The sequence below is a fragment of the Bradysia coprophila genome, unplaced genomic scaffold (assembly GCF_014529535.1).
Source record: "Bradysia coprophila strain Holo2 unplaced genomic scaffold, BU_Bcop_v1 contig_588, whole genome shotgun sequence".
Taxonomy (NCBI): domain Eukaryota; kingdom Metazoa; phylum Arthropoda; class Insecta; order Diptera; family Sciaridae; genus Bradysia; species Bradysia coprophila.
The window spans coordinates 117,338-138,321 of record NW_023503827.1 but is presented as its reverse complement, the minus strand read 5'-3'; the positions used below and the strand labels follow the sequence as shown (position 1 = coordinate 138,321).

The 20,984-nt window shown below is 33.9% G+C and overlaps 3 protein-coding genes across 4 annotated transcripts in view; 1 reads left to right on the top strand and 2 right to left on the bottom strand.

Annotated features, from left to right (window-relative positions):
- Positions 1-10,319, top strand: part of LOC119083366 — a 43,910-nt gene extending 33,591 nt beyond the window's left edge. The window contains exons 5-6 of the mRNA XM_037193083.1: positions 7,385-7,410; positions 9,102-10,319. Coding sequence (XP_037048978.1) covers positions 7,385-7,410; positions 9,102-9,658 — 583 coding nt within the window. The 3' untranslated portion in view covers positions 9,659-10,319. The remainder of the gene's footprint in view (positions 1-7,384; positions 7,411-9,101) is intronic.
- LOC119083365 (ABC transporter G family member 20-like) lies at positions 53-3,623 on the bottom strand. Of its 2 annotated transcripts, XM_037193081.1 has the most exons (13): positions 3,524-3,623; positions 3,226-3,466; positions 3,011-3,165; positions 2,839-2,946; positions 2,684-2,777; positions 2,342-2,613; positions 2,078-2,285; positions 1,837-2,011; positions 1,664-1,779; positions 1,248-1,584; positions 1,072-1,179; positions 950-1,009; positions 53-892 (listed from the first exon to the last, which is right to left on the bottom strand). In XM_037193081.1, exons 2-13 carry the CDS (start codon positions 3,232-3,234, stop codon positions 762-764), a joined length of 1,773 nt encoding a protein of 590 aa, XP_037048976.1. In that variant the 5' UTR covers positions 3,235-3,466; positions 3,524-3,623; the 3' UTR covers positions 53-761. The 2 variants fall into 2 exon arrangements, with proteins under 2 accessions (XP_037048976.1, XP_037048977.1); XM_037193082.1 differs by lacking the exon at positions 3,524-3,623 and having other exon boundaries at positions 3,226-3,472.
- Positions 10,320-17,427: 7,108 nt separating the features above from the next.
- Positions 17,428-19,019, bottom strand: LOC119083347 (testis-specific serine/threonine-protein kinase 3-like). Its single transcript, XM_037193039.1, has 3 exons — positions 18,371-19,019; positions 18,105-18,270; positions 17,428-17,933 (listed from the first exon to the last, which is right to left on the bottom strand). Exons 1-3 carry the CDS (start codon positions 18,858-18,860, stop codon positions 17,636-17,638), a joined length of 954 nt encoding a protein of 317 aa, XP_037048934.1. The 5' UTR covers positions 18,861-19,019; the 3' UTR covers positions 17,428-17,635.
- Between the last annotated feature and the right edge of the window lie 1,965 nt (positions 19,020-20,984).

Sequence of the window (20,984 nt, the reverse complement as noted above, 5' to 3'; positions counted from 1 at the left end):
ACGTCGTTAAATTAAATAAATTATATCTTAGCCAGATCTATTAAAATGCATCTAAAATAAATAAAAAGCACCTTTATTGCAAACTGTTTTGTTATTTATGTGACATTTTATTTCTTAAGATGTTATTAAAATGATATTATATGTGGCTGGCATCTTGGGCATGTTGTTGTTGGTTGGCTGTTGTTGTCTTTTTTTAGTGAGTGAATTATTTATGTATATTTCTTTTTCGTTCGGTGAATTATCATCGATTTCTTAATAACGATCGGACAGTTAAAGTTGGTTTTTATTGGTTTTTCTTTGCTATCTAATTTTACTCGGCATTTTAACTGAACAATAAAATTGTAATATTTGTGTTTGTAACACCTTGTTGTTCATCGCATTCCCGACTTTTCGCATCAAAAATGATACACTCACTCCGTTCATGGAGATTCGAGGGATGTTGAAAGAGTAGGTGCCATAGTATTTTTCGAAACACAGTTTTTATTTGACCAGCATTGTTTTATTGAAATAAGTCAGTAATCTGTGTTAGACTGGCGAAGGAGGTAATGTGTACATTGGGACTGTAAGTGTTGCAAGAATTTAAAATCGTTTAGATACGGCAAACGTATCATAACAAAATCATTAAATCTGCTACTTCAATTGTGTTGAGTCTATCACTTCAATATTGTTCACCCTACATAAGAGTGCACTAGCCAGAGGTTAATCTTGTCGCTTCTATCAGCGTTAAAGTTTATCAGCGCCTCTTAAAAGCACGAACTGTTCTATTTCCTGATGTTGTAAATGATGTACGTAGCAATGACATAAACACTTATCCATCCACTGGTTGATACAAAACCAACCCACACCGTAAAATACGAGAATCCCCAGCCACGTAACAGTATTGCTCGGATACCTGCAACAATTAAGAAATTTGCAAAAATTGAAATTAAAATCAAAAGCCAATTCATACTTTCACAAGCCAACGTTCCTGGCAGGAATAAGCTAATTTTTTGCATTGTACCCGGTAGGCCTGTTTTACAGAATTAGAATTGAAGATCGTTTAGCTGATAATAAGAAAAAAATTTCGCTTACTTTCAATTGGCCAAATTAATCCAGCTAATAGGAAATTTGGAAAAATGAGAGCTATCGCCATCAGCATAGCACTCTTCTCTTCGTCGAATAATGTAGACGCCATGAATCCTATTTGTTTGAATTGTATTTCAATTCATTTGCGTTGTAGTTACAATTGTTTCATTTAATCTTATTACCCATTGCCATACCACAAACCGAAGAGAGTAAGACAAGAAAGAATGCAAGCACCGGTGATCCAGTTTGTGGAATTTCAAATACAACAAACATTATAACAAATGCAAGAACTGCTTGCCCGATGACAACTGCAAATTGCGGAATAAAATGGGACACCATAATTTCCATCGTTGTGACACCGGCAATTAAACTCCGATGTAACATGCCATCCTTCTTTTCAATGATATAAGCTAGTCCACATGTTAGCGCGCTCATGAAAAATAAAAATCCCGTGGTTACACCGGGTGCAACAAAATATGTAAATTCAGAATCTTCAGAGCCATAAATGGGATCTTCAAACTGTAAATGGGAAGGTTCATGTTATTAGAAATTAGAGTTTTAAGTAATTCCGATATTTTTGACGGATGTTGTAACTCACAAAAACTGGAGTGTCCAATCCCGTCGCCTTTACACCGCATTTCGATAAAAGATTGATGGTAAATGATTGGTAGGCATCGAAGATAAATTTTTTTATTGAAAGGCCAATACTGATGCCTAGTGTTAAATAATATCAAAATCGGTCTATGAATCAAATTGTTTCTTTCTACATACTCGCCATGTCTAATCTGACATCGATCTGCGATCCAAAGATTGTGGTGTTTGATGTGGACCTTCCGAGAGTTCTGTCAAAGATATTTTGAGAGAAATTTGGAGGAATCTTAATGTATCCCCAAATTTTCCTTCGATCGACTTTTTGTAGAGCATGATCCACATTTTCAACTGTAATCTAAAATTTATAAAAAATTTAAGTGAACTGGAAATGGACAAATTTTTCGATTTCAAATTACTGTACCAATTTGATTTTTCGATCTGATGCAAGTTTATTTAGAAACGCACAGCTGAGTTGAATTGGTTCACAAGATGTTATTTCGGTAAAATTTTTGCAATCGACGAGCTCATTATTTATTACGCCCATTCCAAGGTCCTTTGGTGACGAACCGATTGCAAAGCAAAAAATTGACACAATTAGTGCCGGTGAGCCGAATGTAAACAGCAAAAATCTGAAAAATTCTTATTCGATTCGATTTTTCTTCAATGCTGACCGTTCCATGTTTACCCTATGTTCCTCATCAGGACGATCAAATTTTTTATTGTAAGAGCGCCGATTCTGTGAATTGAACGCGTTTGACTACTCTTTGTGTTTTCATCTTGTTTGTACATGGCAGGATTGAATGTTTCTGCGGTCTCAGGACCACATTCTATTTGTGGTACTTCATCTTTCAGACAATATTTCAGGACCACATCTTCAAGCATATTAGCATTATTGATTTCAAGTAGCCTTGCAGGTGATTCCTCTGTCATCATTACGCCGTTTCGCATAATGCCAATCTGTTTAACATTATTTGTAAAATCATAAAACCGATTTACGACCAAAAACGATGGTTCAAACTGAACTTGCCGTATTGGCTTGTCTCATTTCTTCGATATAATGTGTCGTTATTATCGCAGTTGTTCCGTATGTATCAACAATATCTCGAAGATGCTGCCAAATGCTTTATATTGCAAATTGATGGGTTACACGGTTTTTAAGTAAGTTCTACGCATATTCTATACCTTGCCCGAAGCACTGGATCAACACCGACTGTAGGCTCATCAAGAATTAGGATAGACGGTTCATGAAGTAAGGCAACAATGAATGAGGCTCGACGCTGTTGACCACCACTACAAATTTAAAACAATTTTAAATTATTAATTACAATCATATTTCCTGTTCCTCGTTACAGACCTCAGGGTATTGATGTACTGATTAGAATTCTTAAGATCGAGAAGTTTGAGTAGTTTTTCAATTCTATCATCAATAAAATTCTTTTCCATGCCGTATATTCTACCAAAGTAGTGACATACCTCCCGAATTGTAAATTCACCGTTAAGCGCTACTTCCTGCGTGGATACGAAAAGCTTTCAGTTTGTTGTTTGATTTGATTCAATAACTATTCCTACCTGTGGCATATATCCGACAAGTCTACCAGGCAAACCAGAACCTTTTTCTCCGGGCTTCTTTCCGCAAACATAAATTTTGCCTTTAGTCAACTTTCGCAGTCCGACGATACATGCCAGTAGAGTGGTTTTGCCTGAATAATTAGAAAAAACAAAACAAATACAAAGAACAACATTACAATGTACACTCTAGCACGAAAAGCAAATCAACATGCCGCATCCAGATGATCCAATCAACCCATAACTGTTCATAAATAAAATAATATTTTTCATAAATTTCAAAATTATTTAATTGACCTACATTGTCCCTTTTCGAACTTTCATGCTTAAGTTGAGTAGGACATGGGTTTTTCCAAAGCTTTTTTGTCCATTTTGAACCAGTATGGTTGAATCATGATACATATCTAAAGTAAAAAAAAATTAAATTAATTTCTTTGTTTACAACATATATGTATCAAGTACCATTTTCATTCAATCCTGACAACGAATCATTTTCACTGAAAACTCTGAGTAAATAAGGAAATTTCAATTTTCACTTGATTTAGTTTAATCATAATATCTCTTACCTTGTTGACGCAAAGTTCGGCATGATTGATTTTTTACAAAAAAAAAAGAATTGCCCTGACAGATACGCGAAGCAGATGATACTTTTCAATTTCCTGATAGAAAAAGAAAAACTATCCGAATAGTAACAGGTATATTAGAAAGTATACATAAATGAAAATGATAAATGTCCCTTCAAATCAACCACACGGAAAAGCGTTACATGTTCGTCTGATAACTGATATTTTGTGAGTATAAAACTGACTGTAAAATATATCAAAAGTTTGAAAATCACTTTAATATTCTTACCTTCTGCGCACCATTGCACTGTCATGACGTTATTCTAATATTATTTATGTATACATTCGATACTGGTCTTGAAATCGAGCACCCCTCGTGGTTGTATTACTTTCAACTGACTATTTTTATACACAGTTCACTAAGTATATAGGAAGAGAAAATTCAAAACAAATTGAAAATTCATGAAATTAAAACTAGTTTCCAACACGTGTGATATACTTTGCTAATACAAATTTTCATATTTTTAACGAATTCAATTCACAAACGTTTCAAAGATTTTCTGAAACAATGAAATTTCTTACTAACCTTGAAAAGAGGTTCAATTTGATTATTTTTCCTGATAAAATACCTTTAGATTCAACACAACACAACACGACCTAATAGTCATGTTATTACTTCATCTTCGTCGTCTTTCACATGAATATGTTAGTTTCATAAACCTAATATACTAGGCACTTTTGGGTGGCCCTTGACTGATCGATTTTGTTGATAAATTTTTGCAATTGTTACAAAATAACCATAAAGTGTTCTTGCTATATCTTATTCTTACATTTTTAAACAAGCGATGCGATGATCAAGAGTCGTAAAGGCGCTGAAAAAAGGACATATTTTATGCTTACTTTTCGATTATGCATGAAACTATTTTCTGAAAAAACTTCTAGATTATTACTTTCAGTTTGAAAATCCGTTAAAACTACTCGAGTTATCGTGGTTTCAAGTATAGCCCATCTTCAGGAATTTAATTACTTCCCGAATAAAAAAAATCGAGATCTATTAAGAATTGCTTGAGTTATCGTGCTTACAAGGAATCAAAAAAGTGTGATAAATATTTTCGAGTGATTTCTTGGTGTAAGACCCACGATTTACAGACAAGGGGATAGAGCTTAAGGGAAATCTATGACACGTGCGTTAATAACGACAAATATGTACCAGATGGTAAGATGGTAATGATAATTCTTACAACAGAACATACAATTGATTGACAAGATTTTAACAAGCCTTTGTCTTCCAAAATAATTATGTTTTATAATCCGATTTATATCTCATTGAGACCCGTGATGTACCTGTTGATTACCATCGGAAATCTGGTTAAAAGCAGTTTCAGTCAAAAGATAAGCAACATGAAACTATCGATTTTCAACATAGAACTTTATTCCACCGATTTCATGTCAATAACAAACTAACCGTACGCAATTGGGGTTGAACTTAATACAGAATTCTGACACTTGGTGTACGTCTTTGAAACTTTTACATATCTGGATGGTTCACATATGAAATTTTAATGAGTTTACATTCTAATTAACATTGGTTCATGTGATACTTTTACCCATCAGATATCGTGCATAAAAAGTATTTATTATTCATATGCAAAGACATTAAAGATACACCCTTTCATCGAATCGTTATTCTGTGGACAAAAGGAAGAGCTCGGTCTATTCAATTTATTATATACGGACGAAGGACATTTTCTAGTAATCAATCATGTTGACACCGATTACAATAATTCTCTGCGGTTGTAGGTATCGATAAGAAGGAACGCAATGAAATCTTTCGTCTAACTCTCAGGGGTCCCATAGAAATTTCGCTTGTCCTTATGACAATCAGGTCACTTGTCTTTGGTAAAAATTAGGACATTTAAATACATAAAGAACAATCGTCCTTTCACAGAATATTTATCAATTCCAAAATATAAATGAGAGCCACTGGAGAGTGAATAGAAAAGTTAGTCAGTAAAAAGAACTGTCGTTTATGTAAAGTAGACTTACTCAAAGGTTTCTAGCACTGGATGACTGCTGACTGATATTGCTAGTCTTTGATGTAACAGCAGCCGTTAATTGATTTATTTTATTGAAAAAATCGAAAAGCCGGTTTAAAAATTAGGATAAAATGTGTAAAATTAGGACACTCAGGAAAATAAAGACAGGCGTGACCCCTGAACTCCTCATAAAGTAGTCAAACAGTGAAGAAAATTACTGAATGATTAAAAGCTGTCCATTCTAGATGGAAAAATTATGGGTCGATAGTATATATTTAACTGTTGATTACTTTAACGTTCGATGTGCAATTGTTGCGGACAATTTCTTATTTCCATTCATTCTTCTTTGTTGGTTTTCGTTGAATTAATAAATGGCAAAGAAGACAGTCATACGATGGCGTTGTTTACATTCTTATTGTGATCGGGAGATATTCGAACGGAAAGTTATGGTTATTCGAGTATCCAAAATTCAAATAAAATCAAAATAATAACCATAAACTTTAATTAAATATTTTATCCCTTTGAATATCAAAAACAAGAAAATCCACTTTAGTTTCCGTCGAATCAATGGAGTAAGAAGAGAATTTAAAAAAAAATTAAACAAACCATGAATCATTGCCGTAGTGCAAGCCACAAAACAGAACGAAAGACCAAGATGTATTATAAGCGAAATCGACTCTCTTTTTTTTCCAACGTCAAAGATATTAGTTTGCATTTGAGTCGGTTTACCGTGCATATGATGTTGATATTCACATATTAAAACCACCTACGCAATATACGAAGTCTTATTGTACCTACATTGGGTATGTTGTTCTTGTTGACGATATCGCATTATTGTAAAGGTACATAAATGAAAATGCGCTCGATCAACGCCACACCACGCAAGAATAATTAATTATAATAAAAAAGCAATTATCAAAGAAAATGTAAATATAAACATGAGATTATTTAATAGATACAAAAACCGTGGCAACCAATAATAATTCGGTGAGGTTGGTTATTACATTGAATTAATGGAAATATTTTTTTTCGATTATTTTTTGTTTTATTAAATTAAATTGTAGAACGATGTCTGTCCCAACCAATTTTGTAAAGCGTTTTAGGTAGTTCCGAATCATTTAATGAAGCGAGAACATACATTTCCTTTTAACTTTATGCCGTCGATATAAAGTTTTGTAATATGCCAAAACGACACTAATATGGTTTGGTTATAAATGTAAAGTGGAGTAAAAATAAAGTCCATTTCAATGTGTCTGTCAGTCTTCCGTGCTGGATTTCCTACGGCTGTGCTAAATCTAAATATAGCTGCAGAAGGGTTGGATGTGTGTAAGTGTATACTACTCCCAAAATACCTCTCAGTATGCATTTATTTCCATGAAATAAATTGTGTAATTCACTAGACAAAACTTTTTGCGAAGGTTGTGACGGGCCGAAATAAATGCGAGAGATAATGAAACGTGGACGAAATGAATCTGCATGTCAGTGTTATTGACGTGTTGCAATCACTTTAAGTAATCGTCACAATAGCTTTTTTTGCTAATTATTTTTCCTTTTTCATTTCAGATTAAAGACAGCAAATAATGCAGCTGGTAAGTAAGAAGCTCGAACTGTGAATGAATATTTTATTTGAGATGAAAAGTCTTTATATAAAAATCAAAACTAATTTAAATTCGCAAGTTAGAAGTACAATTGTGCTAAATTAGATTGAGTAGAATAGCGTTCTAGTTACTAGAAATAGTTACTAAAATGCCGGTCTACTATAGAACGCGATTGATAAAAGAAAGATAGATCAAAAAAAGTCTTTGGAATAATTTTTTGATAATTGGAATAATGTTGGAATGAGACTCAAAACGAAAGTTCAAAGTCTTAACGAAGCTCAGCTCTACCTATAATGTATCGGAAAATTCAGATTCAGACCAGTTCAATTTTTGTGTGACTTCCGATTCAACTTCAATAGAGTTTCTAGCATTACACATTTCTAATATCAGATCGCATCTGAATTCAAATGGACTTGTTAAATCAGAAATTTTTCAAGACTTTATTGCTTTTTTAACTTATGAGATGTGTGAAGAATGGCGAAACCTCCTCTCATTCCAACGGAATCACTAATTCACTACGTATCTGAAATGAAATTGCTTTTGAAAAAACTGGCTCAAAGAGTTCATCCGACTGGTTCCTTGTCGATGATTTTAATAGCAATACATTTTTATTGCAAAAATTTTAATTTCAAATTAATTTACATCAATTTGTGTCGCGCATGTAGAGGCCTCATTCGAAATATTTTTTCATGCTTGCGGCTGGAAAATGTTTCATTACTATCTCGTCAAAAACGGGTATTTTATCCGTAAGGACGAAAATACTGGTACCGTTTTGCTCATTTTTTTACGTGTGGTGTGGGTTCCTTGCTTTCTGGAACCACAAACTGCCTACTCGTCTAAACACAAGCTTCAAGCAAAGTAATGTACAATTACTAAAGCCTAACATTTTCCATCTAATCTTTAACGAAGGCAAAATTTATCAATTTTACCAAAGCAATTAAGATGCGTCATTCATTAACATTTTATGTCTGACCATATATCTTCACCATAATTATTCATTATTCATATTTTAATGCGTTGTACAAACTTTATAGCCCCTTAAATTTACACCTACAGCACGTATACACATACCATCGTAACCGGGTCTTAATTAATTTAATAAAAACTAGTCACTTAAGACTTCACGACAGAACTAATATCCGATATATAAAGACTGAAGACGATCTCTCGATTTAAAGGAATCATTTTTTAACAATCCATATTGGAAGGTATTCGGACCGCATGTTTTCTTTTCGTTAAGTTTTCAATTTAATTTCGATTTTGAACTAACAAGCACAGTACAGCTATACAGTACAGTATATAGAGCTACAGTGTAGTTTTCAGTGAGGAAATCATAATCATCTCAATTTCGCGCTGCCATATTTCACCCGCCTTCCAATAATTAAATTCATTGTTTTATAATAAATGTTCAGTGAAGCACTGGAAATGATTAATAATCGTCTGATCGAATAGCTTTCTCTTATTACTCCGATATTAAATTTATGGAATGCTTTTTGATGCTGCTGTATTTATTGAATGCAATGAATGAACGCCTTGTTGAGCAGTAAGAGCCGTTAAATGTAGTAAATTTAAGATAAAAGATTGGATTATAAGTTTTGTAATATTTGTTACCACGGTTGGCACAATTCTATTCAAATAATTTATGAAGATTACCTTTCCTCTACAAAAAATGTGTTTTACAGGTGCACGTCAGTTACCGTGGTGGAGTAGAGGAAATCGTAATAATGCAGCCTCGGCACGAGTAAATATCCCCATAAAACAATCAACTGATAGCATACGCGGACAGCACACGAATTCCGGTGTCTGGACATGGTTGAGCAATCGTCGTGCATCAGCCAGTCCAGATCAAATGGGAGCATCATCATCACCAGCAGAAAATCACTACACCCACATGGACGATTCGTACAGTCCGGTCGGCGTTGCTGACGAGGCATTGTATGCTGAACTGGACCGAGAATCGATACGATCGGGTAATCCATCATATCAGAATACAGCGTATAGTCAATGTGGTGAAATTGATCAAGAGGTACCGATGGTACTGTCTTCAGCACCGAGTAGTGCATATTATTCGGATCTATCAATGACCGGTCAAACGGAACGATATGAAGTTGTGGGATTAACGCATTTATCATCGCCGTTGCCCAATTGGGAAACGAACGATAGTGGTTCGAACGGACGACGACCACCAAGATTAGCTGCAATTAATGAAAGCTCAACAGTGCCGTCTGATTATGTGTAAATAATTATGTGTTTTAATATTATTAATTAAGCATAAAATGAGCTTACGAAATTGTGATACAAATTTTAATTTTATTGAAAGGAAAGGATTTTTTTTATAAAAGAAAACGCACGATAAATTTATAAAATTTTAACATCGTGAAAATGAAGGCGAATAAGCTGGGATTTATGCATAAAAAAAAGTATTTTGTGAGTCAAGTGTTACAATTTTTTAACCACTCAAGGCATTTTATTTTCCAACAGTATCTACAGCTTCGATCGGAGAAAAAAAAACATTTTACTTCCAAATGCATATACTTAAGAAGTTAAGCAAGAAGAAAAGCAAGAATTATCATATATAGCAAAAAATTTTCGTATATGTTTTCTGTACTTAAAATGGTATATATCTTATCTGTGGAAATAAAAACAAATATTTATTTAAATCTACTGTATTCCCAGAACACAGAATATATTGCTTACGAAGAAGACAGAAGACATATTGTACAGTTAAATAAAAGAAGACAATTAGCATAAAACTAGAAATTATCAATTTCGTTTAATTTTTTCTTATTCAAATTAAGTCAACAACAATAACAAAAAATTGTTTTGTAATTTTTATTTTGTATTTAGAAAGTATAAAATATACACACACACACACATTCCACAATATAAAATTCATGAAAGAGCGCATTTTTAATTTAATTGCTGCAGCCAGATGGATACTCCGCAGGAAGTAAGTACAGTAAGCTGAACAGATGATTGCAATAGAAAAATGTTTTTGAATGTGAAAATCATAAATGATGATTTATTGCAACAATGTTGGAAATGTTTCTCCAATTTTAATTGAAATTCTATAAATGCGGTCGGTTGCCATAAAAACATTCTTCAAATGGAAATTTTGAGATGAAAAAAATAATGAGTTGATCAATTAAATTGTTGAAAGTATCGCCCATAGTGTTTCATATACACAATAAAAAATCTTGCAATGCGTTTGTGTTGAATACACATTTTACAATGTATAACACAATGCAAGTCAGAGTTCACTGATCATCTTTGTCGATAACGGATGACTAGCCGTTCCTGGAAGGTTAGGTGTTTAAATTTAACTTTATTAACTTTATGGCTGGTTGATATCGAATGTGTTCTGTTATTGGAGGTGCTGTTCCGATTTATCCGAGTTAACGACTAACCGACTTCGCAAAAATAAGTTGCTAGTTCTTCACCTATTTTGTGGATCATTTTGAACTTTCCACAACTTTCAACGCTTTCAACTTATAACAGATTGGACTTGCGACGAATTTACAACTTTAACTGTATAAAAAATCTCTGCTCTACACATGCACAAGTTTTTCATTTTTTTGTGTTATTAATTTTAGAGTTTGTTAATATCCAGATATTATCAAAAACTCTATTCAACAAACCTCTAGACCCAGAATTAAGAATCCCAGGTGTCAGTGTATATTTTAAGCGTGTATTTTGCACATTATGTGCACTTTTATTTTTACACAAAAATTAGTTATTACACCAATTACACATTGATTCAGGTGCACAAAAAATTTAAAAGTATAGAAAATTCAGTTAATAACCACGAAAAATCTTCTCTGTGCGGCTTCAACTACTGACTTTGTATAAGAAGAAGTTGTTAAAACAAGAAATGCTTTAGTGGGAAAAAAATGTGTGAATTACACTAGTGCATTATAATGCATGAAAAAGCTGTAATTCCTCGTTGGAAATCTACTTTTCGTCCCCTTTTTCGATAATAGAAGCATCGTCCAAAATTCAAAAATGAAAGCCCTAAGCCCTACACAAATATCAGTTTTCTTAAAGGATATATTACGAAAAGGTTTTTAAATGATCGACGCATAAGACGCAAGCCTGGCTTCGAATGCCGTACACTTACATCTAATTTTAAAGTGTGAAACAATCTAAACTGTCGTATCTTTTGATCGTGGGGGAAATGAATGGAAAATAAATGAGTCCCTATTTACAGTCACCTTCGTATTTTCAATGTTTCCATTTTAACCATTTTTAGCGATTTTTAGTGTAAATCGAAAGAACTCGTATTTGAGGATAACATTTTTTATCGCATACGCGGTGTGATTCCCCGAAAAAATTATTCACCTAGGATATATAAACAAACATTATACTTCTGTAAATTGTCAAAGTGTCATTCGCATATCTTGTTGTCTCGTTTTTGCTTATGCGATAATAAAGAATATGCACGTATGACAAACCGTCTCGGCAAGCCTCGACCGCTTTGTCATACGTGCATAATATTTATAATTTATTAGGGAAAATAGTAAAGAAATAGCTATTAGAGGAAATAGAAGCAGGCCCGGACAAAATTGAAAAAGTGTAACTGCAAAAAGGTACTGTACACACTTTAAAAAAATATTTATTTTCGGAAAGTGTCTACTTGATATTTTTTTCTCGCCCTGGGAAGTGTTGATAAAAAACGGGGCGTGTATTAACACATTACGACTAGATCTGACAAAAATACTAAAGTCACAGAAACTATACTGAAAATATTTCCGCAATTACTGACCCTAATTCCCAACAACAAGCCCTGGTTAAATGCATCTAAATGCATCGAAATCAATGTTTGATCGAAAATCTTTTACTTCTTTAGTTTGACTATAAATGTTTACGGTAATCTAAACAAAAGAACACTAGTCAGAGCTCTTATGTTATTTTTGTTATGATCGTCGATAACAGATGACTTGCCGTTTCTGAAAGGACATCCGGAAAATAATAATTGAATTTTTAACTTGATGGATGGTAGATAGTAGGTCTGTGTTTCGACAACAATTTAGAGTCCAATTTGAGTATAATCTATTTCTACATTTCAGTGATCGGAGATTAATTGTGTGTAGTGAAAGGTGAGTATCGAAACTATTAACTTCCCTTCATTCACAATTTACATGCCGGTTTTGGAATTTTACTTGTACTACAGCTTCGCTAATGAGAATAAAGTGGTCCGATAGTTTTTTTTACAATCAAATCAATCAATTCTTCAATTCGACGTATAATCACCAACGAAGCATAGTTTCTCGTATTTAATATCTACAATTATTATGGGCGATTAAATTTGTACTGTAGTTCATCGATCTTGTCGTTTACAAAACATTTATGCTAACACGGTACACATTAAAATTCATTTTATCCTACCTTATACGAAAATCAGCAGCGATCTTGTAATTTCTAAGATAAAAAGCAACCAATTTCGAGAATCTGATTAATTACTGTGTGCCTTCTTCGTTAAATTAAATAATGTAATAAAACATTTTATTATGATCGTTTCTTGTAGGATGCAAATTAAATAAATTCTCATGATTGATCTTTATATGTTTTTCGATAGGTTATTCGTCGTAAATAGCTAGATCTAAACATAATTTGATATTTATCACTGACAATAAAAATTTGGAAACACCAAATTATGGCGATTAATCAATAACCAAATTTTTTCTAGATTTGAATAGAAAATACTGTTTTATGAGTTTACATATGCGGATACGGCATTAGGTAGATAGTGAATAATATATAAGCAAAGTTACATTATACGATTTATCTGCGCTGCTGTTCGTTGAATAATTTATTTATTTTAAAATTTATTTGCAAAATAAAAACTGGAATGAAAACATTGGAAAGATATAATAATTGATGATCGTTCATCTTTTTCGAGCTATCGTGATACAACTGATTATTTATCTGAATCAAACTCACACAACCACGCAATGTAACATTTATACTTGTTATGAGACTGCTGTGTTTGCAATATTGATGACAGAGTGAGATTTTTGGGTTACCACTTTTAGCATTTATTGTCAAACATATTGAAAACGGCATTCGTATCGCTAAAAATCTTTGAATCTACTACTTCATATTTTTAAATATCTTTAAATCGTCATTCCAAATAATTACTGAGTGGAATACGATGTATCAACATCAACATGCAATAAACAAAAAAAATATGATAAGAAGCAAACCGTTAGGGCAAACAAACAGAGCAAACCGTTCATACAATGTTATTTGAAAATTTGAAGGCTTTTTGAAGTTGGAAAAATGAGTGTTCGTGCTAGGATCAGTGCTATGGTTCAGTTCTTATTCCAAGTAAACACTTGTCTCATCGTATAAAAACTAAAAATTTGCATCAAATCCTCGTCGTTAATAAACAAAATAATCAATTTAAATAAAAACTGCAGAAGCTAATAAAGCTAATACCACAGACAGCGAAGAGCTGATAAAGAAAATATCACAATGACTGATAGCTTATGCCAATCAACTTTAACTAATGATGACATTTTAAAGGTCCTCAATAGTGGTGACTTTTTCACTGTTATATTTTACCGGAAACGTGCACACATTCAAATAAAAGCATTTCCGCCAAAAAGCCGTTTTTTAACAGACATGTCAAGAATTTTTGTTTATCTGAATGGCAACATCTTTTTTGTATGTTTTCTTCACATTTTACCGACTGAAGTAGCACGAAACGTGTAGCACGAAATTTCTAAGGACATAAATTCAGCGAACTGAGCACAGAATTGCACAATTGAAACCAAATTACGTTTAAAAATCACATTGTTACAACACCCACAATGTTTCACCAAATTAATTCTGAAAATTTGTCTTAAATTCTGTTTATGACACTAGAATGAGCACACTCGGAACTAATATCTGACCGACATTGAAAATAAATCACTTATTCTTACGCGAAATACTAAACAATTTTCGACACAAACTTGTTTGAGATTAAAAATTTACGATTTTAAATTTACGAAATTTACTGTGGCGATTTGACATTTCATCAAAAAAAAATTCACTGAACTAGTGAAAACTGAGTGAACAATCTACTGTAATTTTAGGGTTGCAAACTTACAATCGCTAAATCAAACTGGAGTGCATACGTTATTTTGCACCGGCTTGGTCCCATTTGGAATTGTATGTGACCAGCTGGTGCAAAATAACGTATGCACACCAGATCGTTTTAGCGATTGTAAGACCTTATGTGAAATTTGGGTGAAAAATGGCACAAATCACATATTTCAGGAATTTATAAAGTGAAAAATCTTTCCGGTTTCACGTTTTCTCGTCAAAGGACAAGACACGGGTATATTTATTTTCAATTTTTACTCAATTTTTTAGCTATTTTATGCGAAAAAGAGTTGAGGAAAAAATTCATTTTGACATAGTTTATTAATGTATATACATAAGTTGAAAACGGCATAAACTTCTTACTGTCACACATAACTGTCAGTCTCACTTTGACTTTAAAAGATCATTAAAGAGTTGCTTCAAAATCTATCACTTCAATATTTTTTATCATAGCACATATAAAAGAAACCCTTGTTTCATTCTTTGCCGTCGTTGTCAGCAGCAGATAACTAGCCATTTCTGTAAGCACGCTAAAGTAGTACCATTGGTATCGGTAGAACTGAGTACTGTTGATTTCTGTCTCTTAATATCTTTTGGTCATCTGTAAAGTGGTTTCCACTTGGTGTCCGATTTGGAGCAAAGAGTGCAAATTAGTCATTAAATCTGTTACTTCTGTTACGGTGGTGAAAATCACAAATTTTTAAAAGCTTTAGTTGTCAACCCCTAAAGTTAAGTTAACATCTTAGACGGTTGATTTTAGGTTGTTTTTCTTGAAGTAACACGAGTGTAGCGTTCGTTTCATTTTGTTCGAGCCGGAGCTCATCACTCATTTTTATCGTCATTTCGGTTTCTGGAAGGTTAAACGACGTGCGAATGTACAGAACAACAAAGTCTCAAATAGGTTTTTGAATAATAATCAATTTCAACAGATCTGCGGTTTGGTCGGTCTACTCAATTTCATAAAATGAAATAAATTTATTTATCAATAGCTTTGATTAACGACACGTTCATTTAAATATTAAGCTCAGGTTTAATAATTACAACATTAAGTCATACAAAACTGCATGCATTTCGAATTTAAGCGCATGAAGAAATTATACATACTTTGTGTTACCCACATGCTTGTAAGCATTAACATTAACGCAAAATATAATTTCCATTGTTAATTCGAACTTAACAATATGTGTGAATATTTTATATTTTACTTGAAAAAAAATTATAATTTATTTAGTGATGGTTCAATTTAGGTTTTTTTTTAATTTACCGCAATAATGCAGACGGATTTTATGATTCGTTGTGGTTTTCTTGTAGCTTCAAGACATTATATGGGATGAGATGATAAAAATTTTTTGCATGTAACAGATACATTATTAAAAAGCCAGAGAATGAATCATATATCAAAGAATTGAGATGTCATCGCATAGTTTATTTTAGAGAAACTTTATTGCTGAATCGATCACTTGTTTCGTTTTTGTGTCAATAAAACCTTGGTTAAGGGAATATACAATCTCTTCTATTAACTGCATTGATCCCATAGGAAATTAAAAATCGAATTGTCGACTATGGGCGCGTATCACTCCACATTGTCCACCGTTTACTCAGTTCCAGAACTTAAGAATTTTGAGACACTTTGCAGGTCCGTCCTGCACTTTAACAATTCCATCAGTCCGAGGGATTCTTTTGAAAAACAGCAGACCAAAATCGGGCGCGTTTTCTATTGGAATTTTGTATATGTGCCCAGAAAGGTATTCGACCCTAGAAGCCAACACTTTCAAAAAAATTCTTCGAAGCTTGTGTAGGTGATCCAAAACCGGAAACATGCACTTTTTTTTACAAAAATTTGCATGCACTTCCGGGGCAAATAGGCAAGCTTCGAAGAATATTTTTGAAAGTGGTTTTGGCTTCTATGGTCAAATACCTTTCTGGGCACATATACAAAATTCCAATAGAAAACGCGCCCGATTTTGGTCTGCTGTTTTTCAAAAGAATTCCTCTGCTCAATATTTTAGATTCGAGGTGTGATGAGTTTTCTATACATTGAAGCCGAAACCCAGATCTAGGATCTTTTGTTTACTTTTCCCGAGCCTCACTCCTACAATCAGTTCATAGCAGGAAGTCGTGTAGGAGATTTCCATCTCTGAAGGTGTTAAATCTGAGGCCGGTGTAAAGCGAATATTACCTAAGGTCTGAGAGGAAAGACCACAAAAAACAGATAGGATCGATCAATCTATTCTATGGCGATGTCTAAGCTTGCAGTGGTCACTTCACAGTCCACCATAAACTTTTCAGAATTATATCAAAGTTTTATGGGTTTCGTATTGGACTTTTGGGATAGAGATGTGCGGGCCGCCCGAAAATGTCGGGCCGCCCGGGTTTTTATCCGGCTCGACCGGGCCTGTGCCGGGCGGGCTTCAAATCTGTCGGGCCGAGCTTGGACCGGACCTAAAAAACCAAATTTTTGGCCCGATTTTCAAAGTTTCGCGCACTTTTTTATATGAAATTTGCTTTCGGGCCGCCCGAAAATGTCGGCCCGTCCGAGTTTTTATCCGGCCCGATCGGGCTTGGACCGGACGGGCTATAAATACGTCGGGCCAGTTCGGGCCGGGCTTTAAAAATGAATTTCGGACCGGGCTTCGGGCCGGACGGGCTTCAAAAAAACATCGGCCCGCACACCTCTATTTTGGGATTATAGAGGTGAGTAGAGGAGAGTTATAAAAGAAAACGTCACACAGCAATTAACTGAAAAGGTAATGTAAGGTCTGTGCATTAACGCAAATAAGTGGTGAGATCACCAACGTATTTTCTTCTAATTTAGAATGAAGAATGTGGGCAGTCTTTTACTTTTGAAGTTTTATTAAACATCTGTAGAATCAAATAATACTTCCATAACAACTTATATCAGTCAAAATCCCTTAGAAAGGAAATGTGACGCAAGTCTCTGGACAAACCTCCAAAACAATGCTTATTGTATTTCAATCTACGCCCCTACGGAAACATTTTTTTTCGCAATTTTTTTATTTTCTTTCTCAGCTAAAACGATTACAGTTGAATTGGAAGTATGTACAGCGATCTGTTTCACATCTTCCTTTTAGGAGTTTTTCACTGATTTTATCTCTTCTTAGTCTGATCAAGGTTTTTGTAACCAATCTAACATCAAAATTTGTGTTGTATTCGGCCGCTTGAGGGCATCGGGTTCCAACAGACAATTGATTGTGCATTTTGCTTCTTGAGATATCGAATCGGCCACCTTGCCGTTGTATTTATAGCTACGATTACACTGATCCTTCAGCAGTTTTTTCATGTTCGAATCATCGAATGGCATGGACGAGTTCAAGATCACAAATAGAACGACACCACACGACCAAATGTCTGCGATTTTAGCATTGTATGGAATACCAGACACTATTTCCGGTGACACATAGGATCTGGATAATTGAAGGATAACCTGGATAATTGTGTTCGAGAACGTCCACAATCTATCACATCATACACAAAGGACGTTTGCTATATTTTGTGAATGTTTTCCATACAAACATCAGGTCTCGTATCCCACCCAGACAGCTCGTCCTTTGTGTACGATCTTATTGAACACTTACGTTGAACCACAAAATGTTTCAGACAAGATTCTATTCCCAACACGATCGCTGCAGTATCTCGCGAAGCCGAAGTCGGCCAACTTAACATTGTAATTTTTCGACAGCAAAACATTTTCACATTTTAAGTCTCTGTGGGCAATATTCATTGAATGTAGATAGTCCAAACCTAGCAAATAAAAACACAGTCTGTGTACCTCATTGTTGACTTTCCGTAACTTAACTGTAGCTATTGAAGTCAATTGAAAATGTAATTGAAATATCCCAACCTTTGGTCATTTGATAAAACCAGATTTTTGCTAGACTATCGTTGACAGCTCCGTAATTTTGTACGTAGGCCAAAATATCTCCGTTGCTAGCTAGGCTCATGAATATAAATACTTTAGCATTCCGTTCCAATATAGTGTGCGTTTGAATCAAGAATCGATGTTCCACTTTCATTAAAATGTCCAATTCTCTTTGGAAAAATTTACTGAGAAAATCTCGCGGAGTTTTCGCTTTATTCACAATTTTGCACGCCAGTCTCGATTTCCGCCCATTTTTCTGATCCACAAACGTTGCTTCGTAGACCGTTGCAAAAGCACCTTTGCCAATTTTCTTGCTCAAATAAAACCCGTTCAACTGCAGCGCTTTGATATCCGATACCTTGGGTACAATCTGATCTTTTTGTTCGACTTTCTGTTGATTTTTGTCTTCAACGCTTGTTACTTCAGTTTTTTGTTCCTTTGGGTGGCTTTGGTGTGGGTGTAATTTAGGCATTCCTTAATGTTTGTCCCGTTTGCCTTGATGCAAATTATTTAGAATTAATTTGGATATGTGGCAGACAACTAAATTTTAAATTTGAAGCTAGTTTTACAAAATATAGGTTTCGATTGTCAGGCTGACGTCTGAGTTTTATAACTTTAGACAAGTGATTCCTTGGTTTTTATTAATCTTGTTGTCCCATAATTTGTAAGTTTTTTTTAATAATTATTAATTGTAGACCGAACGTTCATGTCCATATTAATCATTCCTAAGGTCACTTTAAGAAATTATTTTAATAATGCCATGATAAGAACTCCAAGTCTTTCGACTATGAGTGAAATTCGGAAATTGTAGGGTGCGGTGTGGTGTGTGGCTAAAGACACTTAGATTATTTCTTCTAATTTGGGTGTTGGATATTTGGATATTTAATATCAATCGAATCACAAAGAAATAAAGAGCAAATTAATGTCCAACAAAACTTAGACCTTTTTTTATTAAAGTATAGCCGCTCCACACTCCATGAAGATCACATAGAGGCATGCTTTGGCGCGTATGCGCTGCTGACTCCGACCTAAGAGATCTCTATTAAGGTCGCGTTGTCTGCCACTACGAGAGGATCAAGAAATAACGCGAAATTATCAATTACTCATAGAGTAGTTTGAGTGCAGTGACTATGCCAAAATTAGCCTAATCACGTTTATCTCTCGTATCAAGTGTTTTCCATTTTAAATAGAAAAAGAACGAAAGACAGTTTTCGGTTAAATTATATTAGATATTAGATACGACTGGCGTATCAGACGTGTGCAGTCCTTATGGAAACGATCATTCATCTGCCACCTAACGACTACAAAAATAAGCGATTAGCTCGGGCTGTTGTATATAGTTGAATTATTGAAGTAATTGAAGTAATAGAGTTTTTATCAACAGTAAGGCGATGCTTTTTAGAAATGAAGTAATAGATTTAATGAAATTATTGCGTTATGCTTGCTGTTTCTAAGAAGTGAAAAACTTGAATTTTTGTTGAATATACTCAGTGCTGAACCTGTTACAGACGGCAAGCATATGATCAGTATTAATATCGGGTCTATAACTTCCATCGATCAAAGTATTTTTAATTGGCTGATTTCAAATCTTGTGCTTCAATTTTTTAACATGCATTTTACTGTACGACCACATTACCTGGAGCTTGTTATTATTTTGGTCGTCGTTATAGATAACACAGGAGATAACATATGAATAGCCGTATCTGACAGAATAATTCCATGTTCAGAATTTCTTCCAAAAATAAATTATTTTTGGGTCATTCACAATGATTTCTTCATATTAAACTCAACATCTATTAATTCCACAGATTTCTTTTTAAAATCAATGTTTGAATGTTTGAGAGATACATTTCAATTTTAAATTTGTTGCTGTAGACAAGAACTATGGACTCGTGTCTTCATATGTTACCTTATAAAAAGTATTGTGGCCCTGTTTTATACGTAAATTTTTTTTTTGTGAATTGATTTTTGTTATAATCGAAAATCAGGGAAAAAAAATATCATAATCGCTCCTCTCAAGTTTTCAATGCAATGCTCTCCAATGAAATAATTAATTTTTTTTCTCGTTCCATCATCGCTCTTGGGGGCAGAAAAAGAAGTATTTGCCATCAGCTAATTACAATCTTTCATCAAACACATAATTTATGCCTCGTTTCCAAACAAAGTTCTCCGCTTTTTTTTAGTTTACGGAAATCCTCTCTATATTCATAGTTTTTGTTCAAACTAATCTTGTAGCAAATGAAAAATTGATTTAATATTTCGTGGAATGGACATGGACACATATATACATAACCAAGAGATATTTTTAAATTGTTTCTTTTTCGTTTTTTTAGCAGTTTGTTAGAAGGAAAGGAGACCTTGACAACAACAAAAAAAAACCAGTTGTTGACAGGTAAATACAAATGTATCGTTCGAGTTTATAACTCTATTAGATAGATTGTTGTAAAAACGTTTCCATTCGATACTTTTTCTGTGAAGAATGTACAAATTTTATGGTATTAGTTTTGGGCCAATATGAAAGTAGATGGAAGTGATCAAGCGCTTGTAAAAGGTAGAAAAACAATGCTTGTCGGTCTACGGTACCAATCGGTAAAGA